Source organism: Oryctolagus cuniculus, chromosome 17 (assembly GCF_964237555.1).
Source record: "Oryctolagus cuniculus chromosome 17, mOryCun1.1, whole genome shotgun sequence".
Lineage (NCBI taxonomy): Eukaryota > Metazoa > Chordata > Mammalia > Lagomorpha > Leporidae > Oryctolagus > Oryctolagus cuniculus.
Window position 1 is genome coordinate 56,157,498 of NC_091448.1, and position 15,034 is coordinate 56,172,531.

Below are 15,034 nucleotides of genomic sequence, written 5' to 3' on the forward strand. Positions count from 1 at the left end.
ATTTAATTTTTCTGTAATAGACATGTTTTTCTCATGTGATAAAAAGTGTTGATACCTCCCAAAGAAATGGTTTCAGGGAAATACCTGTGTTGTGAGCTTCAAGTTGATGGTACCATGGTGTTTTTAGCTCATTATAAGTGTAGAATGCCTCATGTTTATGTTAAACTTGAAGGAAAGTGATTTTTGTTAAACAGAAGATATTAAAGTATAACATTGGAGAGGTGGTAATATTTTAGAATTTTTCATTCTGTTTGCTGCAATAAATGATTTTTAGGGTGATATTTTCATTTACAAAATGTTGACAGCTGAACAGTGAAACTTGAAGCATTATTTGTTGTACTGCAGTGTAGTGAGTAACTTGCGATTAGTAATAACTTCAGGAAATTTTTGATTACTTTTTATTCTGAGAAATTCTTTGTTGCCTTTCAAAATATTGTCCCATATTAACTATTTGTTAAAGCTAGCTTATCTACCTTTTGGTATGAATTGCTTACATCCTCAGAATAGTACCCATTTTATATTACTTGAAACTTTTACTTTTTATCTGTTATTTCTCAGGTAAACGCAAAGCACTGAAGTTGAATTTTGCAAATCCACCTTTCAAATCTACAGCAAGGTTTACTCTGAATCCCAATCCTACAGGAGTTCAAAACCCACACATGTGAGTATTCTTTGTAATTGAATAAAAGATTAAACGCCAGCAGGGGTTTTAAAGTTACTGTATTTTATGAACTTTTCCAAGTTTAGGGATTACTGTTTCTTTTACCTTATGGATTATTGAAATAGTGCTATATGAACTTGGCAGAGGAAGTTACTGATTCTGTATCTTTGGTAGGTAAACACAATTTTCCTTTATAGAGTTTAATAGGAAAAAGAGCCGAAGATCTAGATGCATTTGTATCTTTTTTATTTCTCTCCATAAACCCTGAGAATGTTGTATACCCTTTTCATTCTGGATTTCCAACTAAATTGCAAGTTGTATTTAAGAAACTTAATTGTCCTCTATTGATCTGTACAAATCCTCAACATAGACAAAATAGATTCCCATTCTTAAGAAGTTAAATTCCTTCGAAATGTCCATGATACAGTAAATTGAAAGGATTATGTCCATGTCAGTCTACAGATGCCCATGATTATATTTTACTTATTCATTGAGTATTTTTTTGTTACAAACACATGAAAAACCTTCCATTGAATCTGAAGTGGTATGGTTTACTAAATAATAACCTCTTCTTGCCACCTTCCCCCAATCTGTCATGAGCACGAAGGCTGGTGGCTTTTACATTTATACTTATGTCTGTGAAAATAATTCTAAGCTAGTCCTGGTATTGAGAAGTGTAAAGCAGTTGGTGTAAAGTATGGTTAAAAACCTGGCAGAATACATTATTTTTTTAAAATAAGTTTTCAACAATTTGTATATAAATTTTATTAGAGTTCAAATATATTTGTCCCAAAGAGACACACTTATTGCAATTTTCTTCTCTTTTAATCTTTAGTGTACATTGCATTTGCCAACAGTAACAAATTGTTAGAAGTTACAGTGTCTTGCAATAGAGATGCTTAAAATATTTTGCTATTTTAAAAATAGCAATTTCTACAAGGAAGGGCTGTGTATGTATATGTATATACTCTTAATGCTTTTACCCATAACCTTACAGGGGATGGAAGATAAATATATATTTTTAAAAGATTTGTTTATTTGAAAGAGAGAGAGATCTTTCATCTGCTGGTTCACTCCCCAAATGGCCACTATGCCTAAGGCTGGGCCAGGCTGAATCTAGGAGCCAGGAGCTTCTCCAGGTCTCCCATGTGGGTACAGGGGCCCAAATACTTGGGCCATCTTCTGCTGCTTTCCCAAGTGCATTAGCAGGGAGTTGTATTGGAATTGCAGGAGCCAAGTCTTGAACTGGCACCCAGATGGGATGCTGGTGTGACAGGAGCAGCTTTACCTGCTGTGCTACAATGTTGGCCCAATGAAAGATATTTTAAGTGAAAACTGGAATAATAATTTATGTGACTACGAATGCTGTCAATTTTATTATACCAGTGTTCATAATCAGATTTCTTGTCAGAGTTCAGGGTTCAGGGTTTTCCCTTCTGTGAAACATTAAGTGGGAGCTATATTGAGGAGGGCAACTTAATATTTCCTTTTTTTAAAAAAGATTTATTTAATTATTTGAAAGAGTGACAGAAAGGTTGAGGGGCAGGAGAGAGAGAGAAGAAAAAAAGAGAGAGAGCTCTTCCATCCACTGGTTCACTCCTCAAGTGGTCTTAATGGCCTAAGCTGGGCCAGGGCAAAGCTAGGAGCCTGGAACTCTATCCAGGTCTCCCATGTGGCTGGGGCCCAAGTTACTTGGGCCATCTTCTGGTGCTTATCCAGTTGCATTAGAAGGGATCTGGGTTAGAAACAGCAGAGTACCTGGGACTTGAACAGGCATTCTGATATGGGCTTGTCAGTGTCACAGGTGGTAGATTAACCCACTGTGCTACAATGGCATCTCCTACTTAGTAATTCTTAACTCCAAAAGTACGGAACACCTCTTAAAAGAACCTCTTTCCTCATTTTCTAGAATTTCTCTTGAAAGTGAATACAAAAGTAATTCTTGAACATCATCCAGTCTGTAACGTTGGTTATCAGCTGAATGACATTTGTGATCTGTGAGAGAAAGGATGTAGTCCTAATCACCAGCTTTATTAGATGTTTCTTTTTTTTTTTTTTCAACAAAAAATATTTATTTGAAAGGCAGAGCCCCAGAGAGAGAGAGAGAGAGAGAGAGAATCAGTGAGTGAATGAATGAATCTTCATCTGCTGCTTCACTTCCCAAATGGCTGCAACAACCAGGGCTGGGCCAGGCCAAAGCCAGGGACTCCACCTGGGTCTCTCACATGGGTGGCAGGGGCCTACATATTTGAGCCATTATCTTCTGCCTTCCCAGGACCATCAGCAGGATGCTGGATGGGAAGCAGGACAGCCAGAGCTCTAAATGGCATGCTGATAGGGATGCCAGCATTATAAACGGCAGCTTAACATGTGTGCACCACATCAGCCCTGAATCAGTCAATCAATTTATAACTATCTTCCTTCCTTCCTTTCTTTTTTTTTTTTTTTTTTAAGATGTATTTATTTATTTAGAATGAAAGTGTTATATATATAGCGAGAGCCACACAGGGAGAGATCTTCCATCTGCCTGTTTACTCCCCAGATGGCCACAATGGCCAGGCTGAAATCAGGATGACAGGGTCCCAAATACTTGAGCCATTTGCTGCTGCTTTTTCCAAGCCATTAGCAGGGAGCTGGATTGGAAGTGGAGCAGCTGGGACTTGTACCAGTGCCCATACGGGATGCTGGCATCCCAGGTGGTGGCTTTACCCACTATACCACAACATTACCCCAAATTTTTCTTCTTTAAATATGAACTTTTATTTTACTTATTTGAAAGGCAGAAAGGGAGACAGACAGAAACCTCTTATCCTTTGGTTTACTTTGTAAATGCATGCAACAGCTGGATCTATACCAAGCCAAAGCCAAGAGCTGGGAACTCAGTCTGGGTCTCCCACATGGCAGGTAGGACCCAACTATGTGAGCCATCCCTGCTGCCTCCCAGGATGTGCATTAGCAGGAAACGAATTGGGAGCAGAGGCAGAACTTGAACTCAGAGACTCTGATATGGGATGCAGGCATTCCCATTCAGTATCTTACCTGTTAGGCCAAATGCCTGTCATGATCTTTTTTTTTTTTAATCTATTCGGATAAGAAGACAGCCTGACTTACATTTAGAACTGGAAACACATTTATGTGCTTGTAATGCCTTCCCTCTGGAATTCATGGGCAATATCTCTTAAATTTTTTTAAACAAATAAACACAGGATGAAAACAAGATTTCCCCAAAAAACTGAGTTAATCAGATTTTATTGTTTTGTTCTAAACTGCTTTTTTTTTTAGAAGACTTTCATTTAATAAATATGAATTTCAAAGGTACAACTTTTATTGTAGCGGTTTTTCCCCCATAACCACCCTCCCACCCACAAACCATCCCATCTCCTACTCCTTCTCCCATCCCATTCTTCATTAAGATTCGTTTTTAATTATCTTTATATACAGAAGATCAACATAGTATATACTAAGTAAAGATTTCAGCAGTTTCCATCCACACAGACACACAAAGTATAAAGTACTGTTTGAAGACTATTTTTACTGTTAATTCTCATAGTACAACACATTGAGGACAGAGATCCTACATGGGGAATAGTTGCACAGTGACTCCCGTTGTTGATTTAACAATTGACACTCTTATTTATGATGTCAAATCACCTGAGGCTCTTGTCCTGAGCTGCCAAGGCTATGGAAGCCTCTTGAGTTCACAAACTCTGACCTTATTTAGACAAAGCCAAAATCAAAGTGGAAGTTCTCTCCTCCCTTCAGAGAAAGGTACCTCCTTCTTTGATGACCTGTTCTTTCCACTGGGATCTCACTCACAGAGATCTTTCATCTAGATCATTTTTTGCCACAGTGTCTTGGCTTTCCATGCCTGAGAAACTCTCATGGGCTTTTTAGCCAGATTCAAATGCCTTAAGGGCTGGTTCTGAGGCCAGAGTGCTGTCTGGCGCAGCGGGTTAACGCCCTGGCCTGAAGCGCTGGCATCTCATATGGTCACCGGTTCTCGTCCTGGCTGCTTCACTTCCGATCTAGCTCTCTGCTATGGCCTGAAGATGGCTCAAGTCCTTGGGCCCCTGCACCCACGTGGGAGACCCGGAAGAAGCTCCTGGCTCCTGGCTTCAGATCAGCCCAGCTTTGGCTGTTGTTGTCATTTAGGGAGTGAACCAGCAGTTGGAAGACTAATTCTTAAAATCAGATGTGTTAATACTTTAGTATTTTTTATGTTCTACTTAAAACTATTGGTTGAACTATATAACAAACAAAAGAAGAAAAAAAAAAGAACTTATTACTTTAGTATTTTTTATGTTCTACTTAAAACTATTGGTTGAACTATATAACAAACAAAAGAAGAAAAAAAAAGAACTTATTACTTTAGTATTTTTTATGTTCTACTTAAAACTATTGGTTGAACTATATAACAAACAAAAGAAGAAAAAAAAAGAACTTATTACTTTAGTATTTTTTATGTTCTACTTAAAACTATTGGTTGAACTATATAACAAACAAAAAAAAAGAAAAAAAGAACTTAATGCTTTAGTATTTTTTATGTTCTACTTAAAACTATTGGTTGAACTATATAACAAACAAAAAAAAAAAAAAGAAAAAAATAAGATGTGATTGTGATCCTTCCTGCTTTCTTATTTGAGAGACAGGGCTCCTCTCTATTGATCCATTCCCCATGTGTCCATGGTGACCTGGTATGGGCCAGGCTGAAGCTGGGAGCTGGAATTCAGTCTACCTCCCTAGGGTGGGTGGCAAGTATTTGAGCCATCACTGCTGCTTTCCAGGGTTAGCATTAGCAGGAAGCTGGAATTGGGAGTGGTGCTGCACCTGGAACCCAGGCACTCTCCTAGGGGATGTGGTGTCCCAACAGAAATCTCTGTCATTAGAAGGAGCGCGGCCGGCGCCACGGCTCACTAGGCTAATCCTCCGCCTAGCGGCGCCGGCACACCGGGTTCTAGTCCCGGTCGGGGCGCCGGATTCTGTCCCGGTTGCCCCTCTTCCAGGCCAGCCCTCTGCTGTGGCCAGGGAGTGCAGTGGAGGATGGCCCAGGTGCTTGGGCCCTGCACCCCATGGGAGACCAGGAAAAGCACCTGGCTCCTGGCTCCTGCCACCGGATCGGCACGGTGCGCCGGCCGCAGCGCGCCTGCCGCGGCGGCCATTGGAGGGTGAACCAACGGCAAAGGAAGACCTTTCTCTCTGTCTCTCTCTCTCACTGTCCACTCTGCCTGTCAAAAAAAAAAAAAAAAAAAAAAAGAAGGAGCGCCTGCTCAGCTTGTGATTCTTGAATGTTAGAATGTGCCTTGTTGTCTTAAAAACTTTGTGGTTGATTGTGGTATTTTTATCTTTTCTCCCAGCAACTTAGGGTACTTCCTCCCCCTCTTTCTGTCATCTTTCTCCTTCCTTTCATAATTCACCCTGCCATTGGTGGACTCTGAGTTTAGAAGCCGCTATCATTGTAGAAAAGGCAGCTTATTATTCTTTTCATCTATTTTTTGATTTTTCTCTATTCCTTGGAACTCTAGGTTTAGAATCTGTTAGTTTGCTTTTGTCTTCCTTGTGTTCTCTGTTAGTTTTTGTTTTGTTTGATCTGTGGGTTCTCTGACACACACACACATGTGATTTGTGTAAGAGGGACAGTGGGATGTAAAGAACCTTATCTTTTTCCTTCAGAGAATCCCCAGATGTTGATACCTGGAGGTCTTTTCTTCTTTTCTCTTGGGCTCTTCTCTTGGTGTTCATCTATAGGTGGTTAGGGGCTAGACTAAGTTGCTGAGGGAAGGCATATGAGTATAGTCATATATATATATATATATATATATATATATATATATATATGAGTATGTTCATATATCAGGCTACTACCACTCTGGAAATTAAGCCAAGCAAAGGAGGAAAGGCATATCTCTCTCACATAGATTTTTTTACTTGATCCACCTTATATTTCTTCACTGTGCATTGTACCGCTTGCATATATTTTCTCCAAAGTAAAGAGCCTTGTGTCACCTGCTGAGGCAGAGGAGGATCCATCCTCTGGTTGTGATCATTTAAGAATATTACTGCTCCTATTCAGATTTTTATTAATGTCTCTGGATATAACCTCTGCTCTATCCTCATTCATGCTTCCCATTCTTGCGCCTTTTTGGGTTTTCACAGTGCAAGTGGATTGTTTTTTGTATCCCCTGTTGTAGGTAGCTTTATGTTTCACCCTTCTCTGCCTTGCTAATTCAGTTACTGATTCTTCATTTGCTTTTGATGTTCCAAAACAATTCCTTCTCTAGTTTTGTCTCCTTCCTAGTCTCTTTTACATTGTGAGTTTGTGTCTTGTTGTTTCATGAGCAAGGGGAGAATCATCATGTTTATTTGGAAGTCTCTTTAAATGGGCTTTTTAAAAAATATTTATTTATTATTTGAAAGGCAGATTTACTGGTAGGCAAATATATATATATATATATATATAGAGAGAGAGAGAGAGAGAGAGAGAGAAAGAGAGAGAGAGAGAGATACAGCTCCTCCATCTGCTGGTCCACTCCCCAAATGGCTGCAATGGCCAGTCTGAAGCCAGGAGCCAGGAGCTTCTTCCAGTTCTCCCACATGGGTGCAGGGGCCCAAGGACTTGGACCATCTTCCACTGCTTTCCCAGGCCATAGCAGAGAGCTGTATTGGAAGTGGAGTAGCTGGGACTCAAACCAGCACTCAAATGAGATGCCAGCACTGCAGGCAGCAGCTTTACTTTCTATGCCACAGTGCTGGCCCTTAAATGGATTTGTAAAAGTAAGCTTTGTGGGCCTGGTGCTGTGGTGTTGTTGGTAAAGCCGCCGTCTGCAGTGCTGGCATCCCATATTGGCACTGGTTCAAGTCTTGGCTGCTCCACTTCCAATTTAGCTCTTTGCTATGGCCTGGAAAAGCAGTGGAAGATGGCTCAAGTCCTTGGGCCCCTTCACCTGTGTGGGAGGCCTAGAAGAAGCTCCTCGCTCCTGGCTTTGGATTGGCCCAGCTCTGGCCTTTGTGGCTGTTTGGGGAGTGAACAAGTGAACCAGTGGATAGAAGATTGATATTCTCTCTCTCTCTCTCTCTCTCTCTCTCTGTAACTCTGCCTTTCAAATAAGTCTTTAAAAAATAAAAATAATAATTAAGCGCTTATCCTTCTATAACTGGTTGTCCAGATATTTGTTTCTTAATTTAAGAATTTTGTTTTTATTTAAATTGGCATGCATTAAACTCAATTAAGGAAATGACTGAAGATTCTTAATGAATTGGAAAGAAAATGTGATAGTATTCTTCTCAAACATTTAAATGCCTAGACAAGGCACAAACACAGAATCATTAGAAAGATTAATAAATCCCTGTAGTGCCAGCATCTCATATGAGTGCTGGTTTGAGTCTTGGCTGCTCCGCTTCCAATACAGCTCTCTGCTATGGCCTGGGTAAGCAGTGGAAGATGGCCCAAGTCCTTGGGCCCCTGCACCCATGTGGGAGAACTGGAAGAAGCTCCTGGCTCCTGACTTTAGATCAGTCCAGCTCTGGCCACTGTGGCCGTTTGGAGAATGAACCAGTGGATGGAAGACCGACCTCTCTCTCTGCCTCTGCCTCTCTGTAACTCTGCCTTTCAAATAAATAAATAAATCTTTTAAAAAAGAACATTAATGACTAACATTCAGGAGCTAGCAAAAGAACAAATTAAACCCATAAATAAGCAAAGGAAAAGAAACAAAGAGAACAGAAATCAGTGAACCTGAAAATGCACAAATACTAGGGAAACTCAACCATTTCAACAATTATTTCTTGGAAAGAACATGAAGAACCTCTGACAATTCAGAACATTATGCCAATAAGTCAACAACTGAATATTCTAAATAAAAGAAAATAATCCAGCTGACCCAAAAAGAAATGGAGAATGTTAAACCCTACTATTAAAAAATTGAATTTATAATTAAAAACACTTTCAAAAAGGAAACTGGGGACCCAGGTGATTTTTCTTGATAAATTTTATCAAACATAAAAAGAAAAAATAAGACTAAATTTATTATAAACGTTTTTAGAAAAATAGAGTGGGGAGTATTTTAAGAAGTCATTTTAAGAAGTTGGCATAATCCTGACATCAAAACCAGTCAAGAACATTATTGGGAAAAAAAGAAAACTTTAGGCTACTATCCTAATGAATGTACACTTGAAAATACTCAAAAGTATATATAGGAAGGATGATATCTCATAACCAAATGGGATTTGTCTTAATTTAGCAATTGGAAATTATGAATATAATTCATTGCATGAATAAAATAAGGGAGGAAGCATCTGTAACCATTTCATTAGACACAGTAAAAGTAGGACAACATTCAATATTTATTCATTATAAAAATCATTAAACTAGGAATAGGGGGTACCTTCCCCAGCTCATTGAAGAGTATCTATGAGCAGCATACAGCTAAATCATACTTAATGATGAAAGACTTAATACTTTTTCCATGATTAATAATAAGATGACAAATCTATATCCATCAACTCTATCCAACATTTTTGGAGTTCCTAGCCAGTGCAATAAGATAAGAATAATTAAAAGATCTGAATAGGATTAGATCTTAGGCATAGCAGTTAAGGTACCAGGTAGGATGCCTGTATGTAATTTCAGGCACTTGGGTTTGATAACCACTTCTAGCTCCCAGTTCCTGCTTCTCACCCACGTAGCAGCAGGTAATGACTTAGGTGGTTGGATCCCTGCTATCCATGTGGGAGAGGCTCCTGGCTTCGTGTTGGCCCAGACCTGACCATTGTGAGCATTTGGAGTAGTGAACCAGTGGATGAGAACTCCGTCTCTCTTTCTCAAATTTAAAAAATAAATACATAAAAAACCCTAAATACTGGAAAGTTGTAAATCATTCTTTTTGGGGGGACAGATGTTGTGTATATATAGAAAAATCTTAATCTACCAAAAATTACTGGCTTGAGCAAGATCATAGGAGGCATTTTTTTTTTTTTTTCTTTTTGACAGGCAGACTTAGCAGTGAGAGAGATAGAAAGGTCTTCCCTCCGTTGGTCCACCCCCCAAATGGCCACTACGGCCAGCACACTGCACTGATCCGAAGCCAGGAGCCAGGTGCTTCCTCCTGGTCTCCCATGTGGGTGCGGGGCCCAAGGACCTGGGCCATCCTCCACTGCACTCCCGGGCAACAGCAGAGAGCTGGACTGGAAGAGGGGCAACCGGGACAGAATCCGGCGCCCTGACTGGGACTAGAACCCGGGGTGCCAGCGCCACAGGTGGAGGATTAGCCTAGTGAGCCACAGCACTGGCCAGGACACATTATACCAAAGGCAGTTTAAAAAGTTTTATTTTGGATTTATTTGAGAGGATATGAAAGAGAGAGCTCATAAGCGAGCTTGAGCTTGCTCATCCTCTGGTTTACTCCTCAATAGCAAGGGATGGGCCAAGGCTAGAGCAAGGAGCCAGAAACTCAGTCCGGTCTGCCATGTGGGTAGCAGGAATTCAAGTACTTGAAGCATAATCACTGCCTTTGGTATCTGCATTGATGGGCAGCTAGAGTTAGGAGCTGGGGCCAGCAATCAAACCAGGTACTCTGAGGCATCTTAACTTTTTGCTCCCCCTAAATCAATGTTTTAAAATTTTTTAGTGAAAAACCTTTGGAAAGTAGAATTCAAAATGGTTGTAGTTGCCTGAGAAAGCCTAAAATACTTAGAGATAAATTTTAAGAGAAATGCATGAAGATTCCAGTCTTGAAAGCGATTAAGAGCCTGAGTATGTGGATCAGGATTGGAAAGTACAGCATTACTAGCATGTCTGTTCTTGTCACACTGGTCTATTGATTTAATGAAATTCTAGCAAACTTTTTAAAATGTGTATCGTTTGACACTGTGATTCCAAAATTGCTATGGAAAGGCAAAGGACATAGAATAGCTAAAAACAGTTTTGTAAAGGAATAATTTGGAAGATTTAAACCACCTGAATTCAGTGTTTATTGTGAAGTATAGTAATTAAGGTTTTTTTGAAAAATGACATTGTGAATAGACAAATAGATTAATGGACTAGAATTGAAAGTTTGTTCAGTACACAAATATTCATATATACTCAGTTGATTTCAGACCAGGGAGCAAGTTGTAATTCATTGAGTAAAAGGAAATATTTTGTATGGTTAGGGTATAAACTGGAAGAAGATAAGGAACAGAATAAATCTCTATTCCTATTTCATGCCATTTACAAAAATTAGCTTGAGATGAGTCAGACCTAAAGGTGAAAGAAAAAAGTGTAAAGCTTTTTTAAAAAAAGTCCAAATATATTTGTTACCTGGCATAGGCAAGGATTTCTTTGAGAAGACAAAATTTGCCACTAAGAAGTGACATTTCTGCTAATCAAACTTTCTTAAGAAAATAGTCATATTCTCAGAGAAAGTTTTCATGTCATGCAAGCATAGGTGCTTGACAAAGGACTTTCATATATATAAGAAACTACAGGCCAGCGCCATGGCTCAATAGGCTAACCCTCTGCCTGCGGTGCCAGCACCCCGGGTTCTAGTCCCAGCCGGGTTGCCGGATTCTGTCCCGGTTGCTCCTCTTCCAGGCAAGCTCTCTGCTGTGGTCCAGGAGGGCAGTGGAGGATGGCCCACATCCTTGGGCCCTGTACCCGCTTGGGAGACCAGGAGAAGCACCTGGCTCCTGGCTTCAGATCAGCGCAGTGTGCCGGCCGCAGCGCGCCAGCTGCAGCGGCTATTGGAGGGTGAACCAATGGTAAAGGAAGACCTTTCTCTCTGTCTCTCTCTCTCTCTCACTGTCCACTCTGCCTGTCAACAAAAAACAAAAAAAACCACACAACTCAGAACCAAGAATTCAATTTTGTACTATATATTTTAAACTTAATTTATTAAGTTTAAGACTTAATATGTCACAAAGATATGGAAATGGATTTGCAAAATGTACTTAACAACATCAGTAATCACAGAAATGCAAGTTAAAACAGGATGTTACCACTGCATACCTGCCAGAATGGCTGAAATTTGAAAGATTGAACAGTATCTTGGCAAATACCTGACGTAAGTGGATTTCTCATAAATTGTTGGGGAAGTGGAAAATGGTACAATAACTTTAGGAAGCTACTTGATAGCTTCTTATGAACTTAAATAAACACCTACTTTATGACTGAGCAATTCTACTGCTTGTTATTTACTCAAGGTAAAAGTGTAGTCAAAAAGACTCATTATGAATGTTCATAGAAACTTCATCTGTAATATCCCACAAAGAAGGAGGAACCTAGATGCCCAATAGGAGAATAGATAAACAAATTGTGGTAAATTATTCCATAAAATGCTCTTCAACAAGAAAATGGACAAAGTACCAGTGCCTGCTACCAAATTGATGAATCCCTAAAAATGCTAAGAGACAGAAAAAAGAATGTGCTGTATGATTCTACATATATGAAAATTCCAACACAGGCAAAACTGAGCTCTGGTGATTGAATTTGGAATAGTAATTGCCTGTGGGTGATCAGGTGTTTTCTATTGTTGTATGTTGAGATATCATGGTATATATATTTGTCAAAACTCACTCATTGACCCTCATGCTTATGCTTTGGGCATTTTATTTATGTAGATGAGAATTCAGTTTTTAAAAAAACCTGAAAAATAATAGTGAAAATTATGTGGATAGATTGTTTATTCCCACTGAAAAACATTTGTGGCTTTTTGTCATTGTTCTCAAAGCACCTATATTTTTCAGCAGTCTTGACACTTGATATATATATATATATGAACATTGTGTTTTTATTGAATTCAACTCTTATTTCTATAAAACAGTATTGTGATAGATTTGGTTTCTGCTTACTTGTTCTCTTGTCATGATGTTTGAAGGAAACCTAGGATGACATTTAAGGAGCTTTTCAGGTATCTTTCATTTAAAACCAAAGTTTAAATTAGTTAATTTTTATTTGATCATCATCTTTAAAGAAAAAGAACTCCTGTCCACTGTTTCACTCCCTAAATGCCTGCAATGATAGGGGCTAAACAAGGCTGAAGCTAGGCACTGGGGACTCAGTCTGGGTCTCCGACGTGAATGGCAGGGACCCACCTACTGCCTTTCGGGGTGCACATTAGCAGGAAACTGGAATAGGGAGTGGAGCCAGGACTCAAACCCGGGCATTCCAGAGTGGAATATGAGCATTCTCAATGCCATCTTAACTGCTAGGACAACGTGTGCCCTTCTAGTGTCTTTTAAGGATGCATTTTGGGGCCGATTTTGTCATGAAGTGGGCGTAAGCCTCTGCTTGCTATGCCAACATCCCATATGAGTGCTGATTTGAGTGTCAGCGGTTCTACTTTTTATCCCAATCCCTGTTAATGCACCTCGGAAAGCAGTGGAAGGTGGCCCAACTACCTGGGCTACCCATGTGGAAGACCCAAATGAAGCTCTTGACTCCTGGCTCCTGGCTTCAGCCTGGCCCAGCTTGGGACGTTGTGGACATCTGTGGAGTGAACCAGCAGACACAAGATCTCTTTCTCTCTGGCTCTCCCACTCTCTCTGTAACTCTGCCTTTCAAATCAGTCAATCAATAAATAAATTTTTAAGGATGAATCTAGAGCATTTATTGCCTCACATTAGGTAAATGTGCACCTACGCAGCTTGACTCCCCTAGATGATTTGGGAATATGTTATCTTTCTATGCTTTAAAAAGAAAATTTACTATTCTCTTCTCTTCTCTTCTCTTCTCTTCTCTTCTCTTCTCTTCTCTTTTCTTCTTTCTTCTCTTTTCTTCTCTTTTCTTCTTTCTTCTTTCAATACAGAAAAGTCTAAAGAAAACCAAAATGACCCATAATCTTACCATCAGATAGTTCATGTTGCCCTTTAAAAAATGAGTAATACATGCTTCAAGTATTCAATTGATAGTTATAAAATGAAAAATATACTTCATGCCTTTTTATTTCTCTCTAAAGATAGCCTATTTGTAACACAGGAGAGCTATTAGATATCAGAATATATAATTTAAAAAAAAATTTTTTTTGACAGGCAGAGTGGATAGTGAGAGAGAGACAAAGGTCTTCCTTTTGCCATTGGTTCGCCCTCCAATGGCCACCGCGGCCCACGCGCTGCAGCTGGCGCATCGCACTGATCCGAAGCCAGGAGCCAGGTGCTTCTCCTGGTCTCCCATGTGGGTGCAGGGCCCAAGGACTTGGGCCATCCTCCGCTGCACTCCCGGGCCATAGCAGAGAGCTGGCCTGGAAGAGGGGCAACCGGACGGAATCTGGTGCCCCGACTGGGACTAGAACCTGGGGTGCTAGCGCCGCAGGCAAAGGATTAGCCTATTGAGCCACGGCACCTGCCAGAATATATAATTATTATCAATACCTAAAATATTTATATGAGAAGCTTTATTATGTACTGCTTTTGCAGCTTGATTTGCTAGTACATCTCAAAGATACTTCTAAATTAGCATGTATCCTCTGAGTTATATAGCATTCATTATATTGTATAGGTATATTACATATTTTACTAATTCCTTACTGATTGTTATCTAGATTATTTTTATATCTTTACAAGTTATTATGTTTTACAGAGTCAGAGCAAGTGAGTGTCCCATCTGTGGTTACTCTTCCAAATACCTGCAATAATCTGTACCTGGCCCAGACCATAGTGTGGAGTTGGTAACTCAATCCAGACCTCCTGGGAGGGTGGCAGGAACTCAGTTACTGGAATGATCACTGCTGCCTACCAGGATCTGCATTAGCAGGAAGCTGGAGTCAGGAACTGGAGTTGGGTATTGAACACAGGTGCTCTGCTATGGGATGTCGGCATCCTGACCTCTAGGCTGAATGTCTGCTCCTAGGTTTTTGTTATTTAATAAGAAAATGTATTTTATAGAACAGGTGTGTGCTGATAAAATGTGTTTTTAAAGTTATTTGTTCATTTTCACTTGAAAGGGAGAGAGGAAAGATAGAGATCTTATATTTACTTGTTCATTCCCCAAATGCCCAGAATACCCAGGGCTGGACCATGCTGTAGTCAGGAACCAGGAAACTTAATCAGTCTGTGTCTTCAGAGTGAGTGGCAGGTATCAAAGTCCTTGAGTCTTTACCTGCTGTCTCCAAGTGCACATTAGCAGGGAGCAGAGCCAGGACTTGAACCCTAGGCACTTAGCATGTACGTATCCCAAGTGGCATCTTCACTCCTAGACCAAATTCTTTCTCCTGAAATATTTTTTCTAATTAAAAATTTTTAATTCTTCATAGATTCATACTTTTTAAAAAAGATTTAATTTATTTAGAAGACAGAGACCTACCTACCTACCTATCTATCTTCTATACACTGGTTCAACCCCCAAATAGCCATAACAGCCTGGCTGGAGGCAGGAGCTTGGAATTCCATCCAGGTTTCTCACAT

General features: G+C 39.9%; 1 protein-coding gene across 2 annotated transcripts in view; it reads left to right on the plus strand.

The window, feature by feature from the left end:
* MAP2K4 (mitogen-activated protein kinase kinase 4) overlaps positions 1–15,034 on the plus strand; it is a 114,331-nt gene that overhangs the window by 30,495 nt on the left and 68,802 nt on the right. For both annotated transcript variants that reach the window (XM_017348962.3, XM_002718920.5), the window contains one exon: positions 559–661. In XM_017348962.3, coding sequence (XP_017204451.1) covers positions 559–661 — 103 coding nt within the window. The remainder of the gene's footprint in view (positions 1–558; positions 662–15,034) is intronic.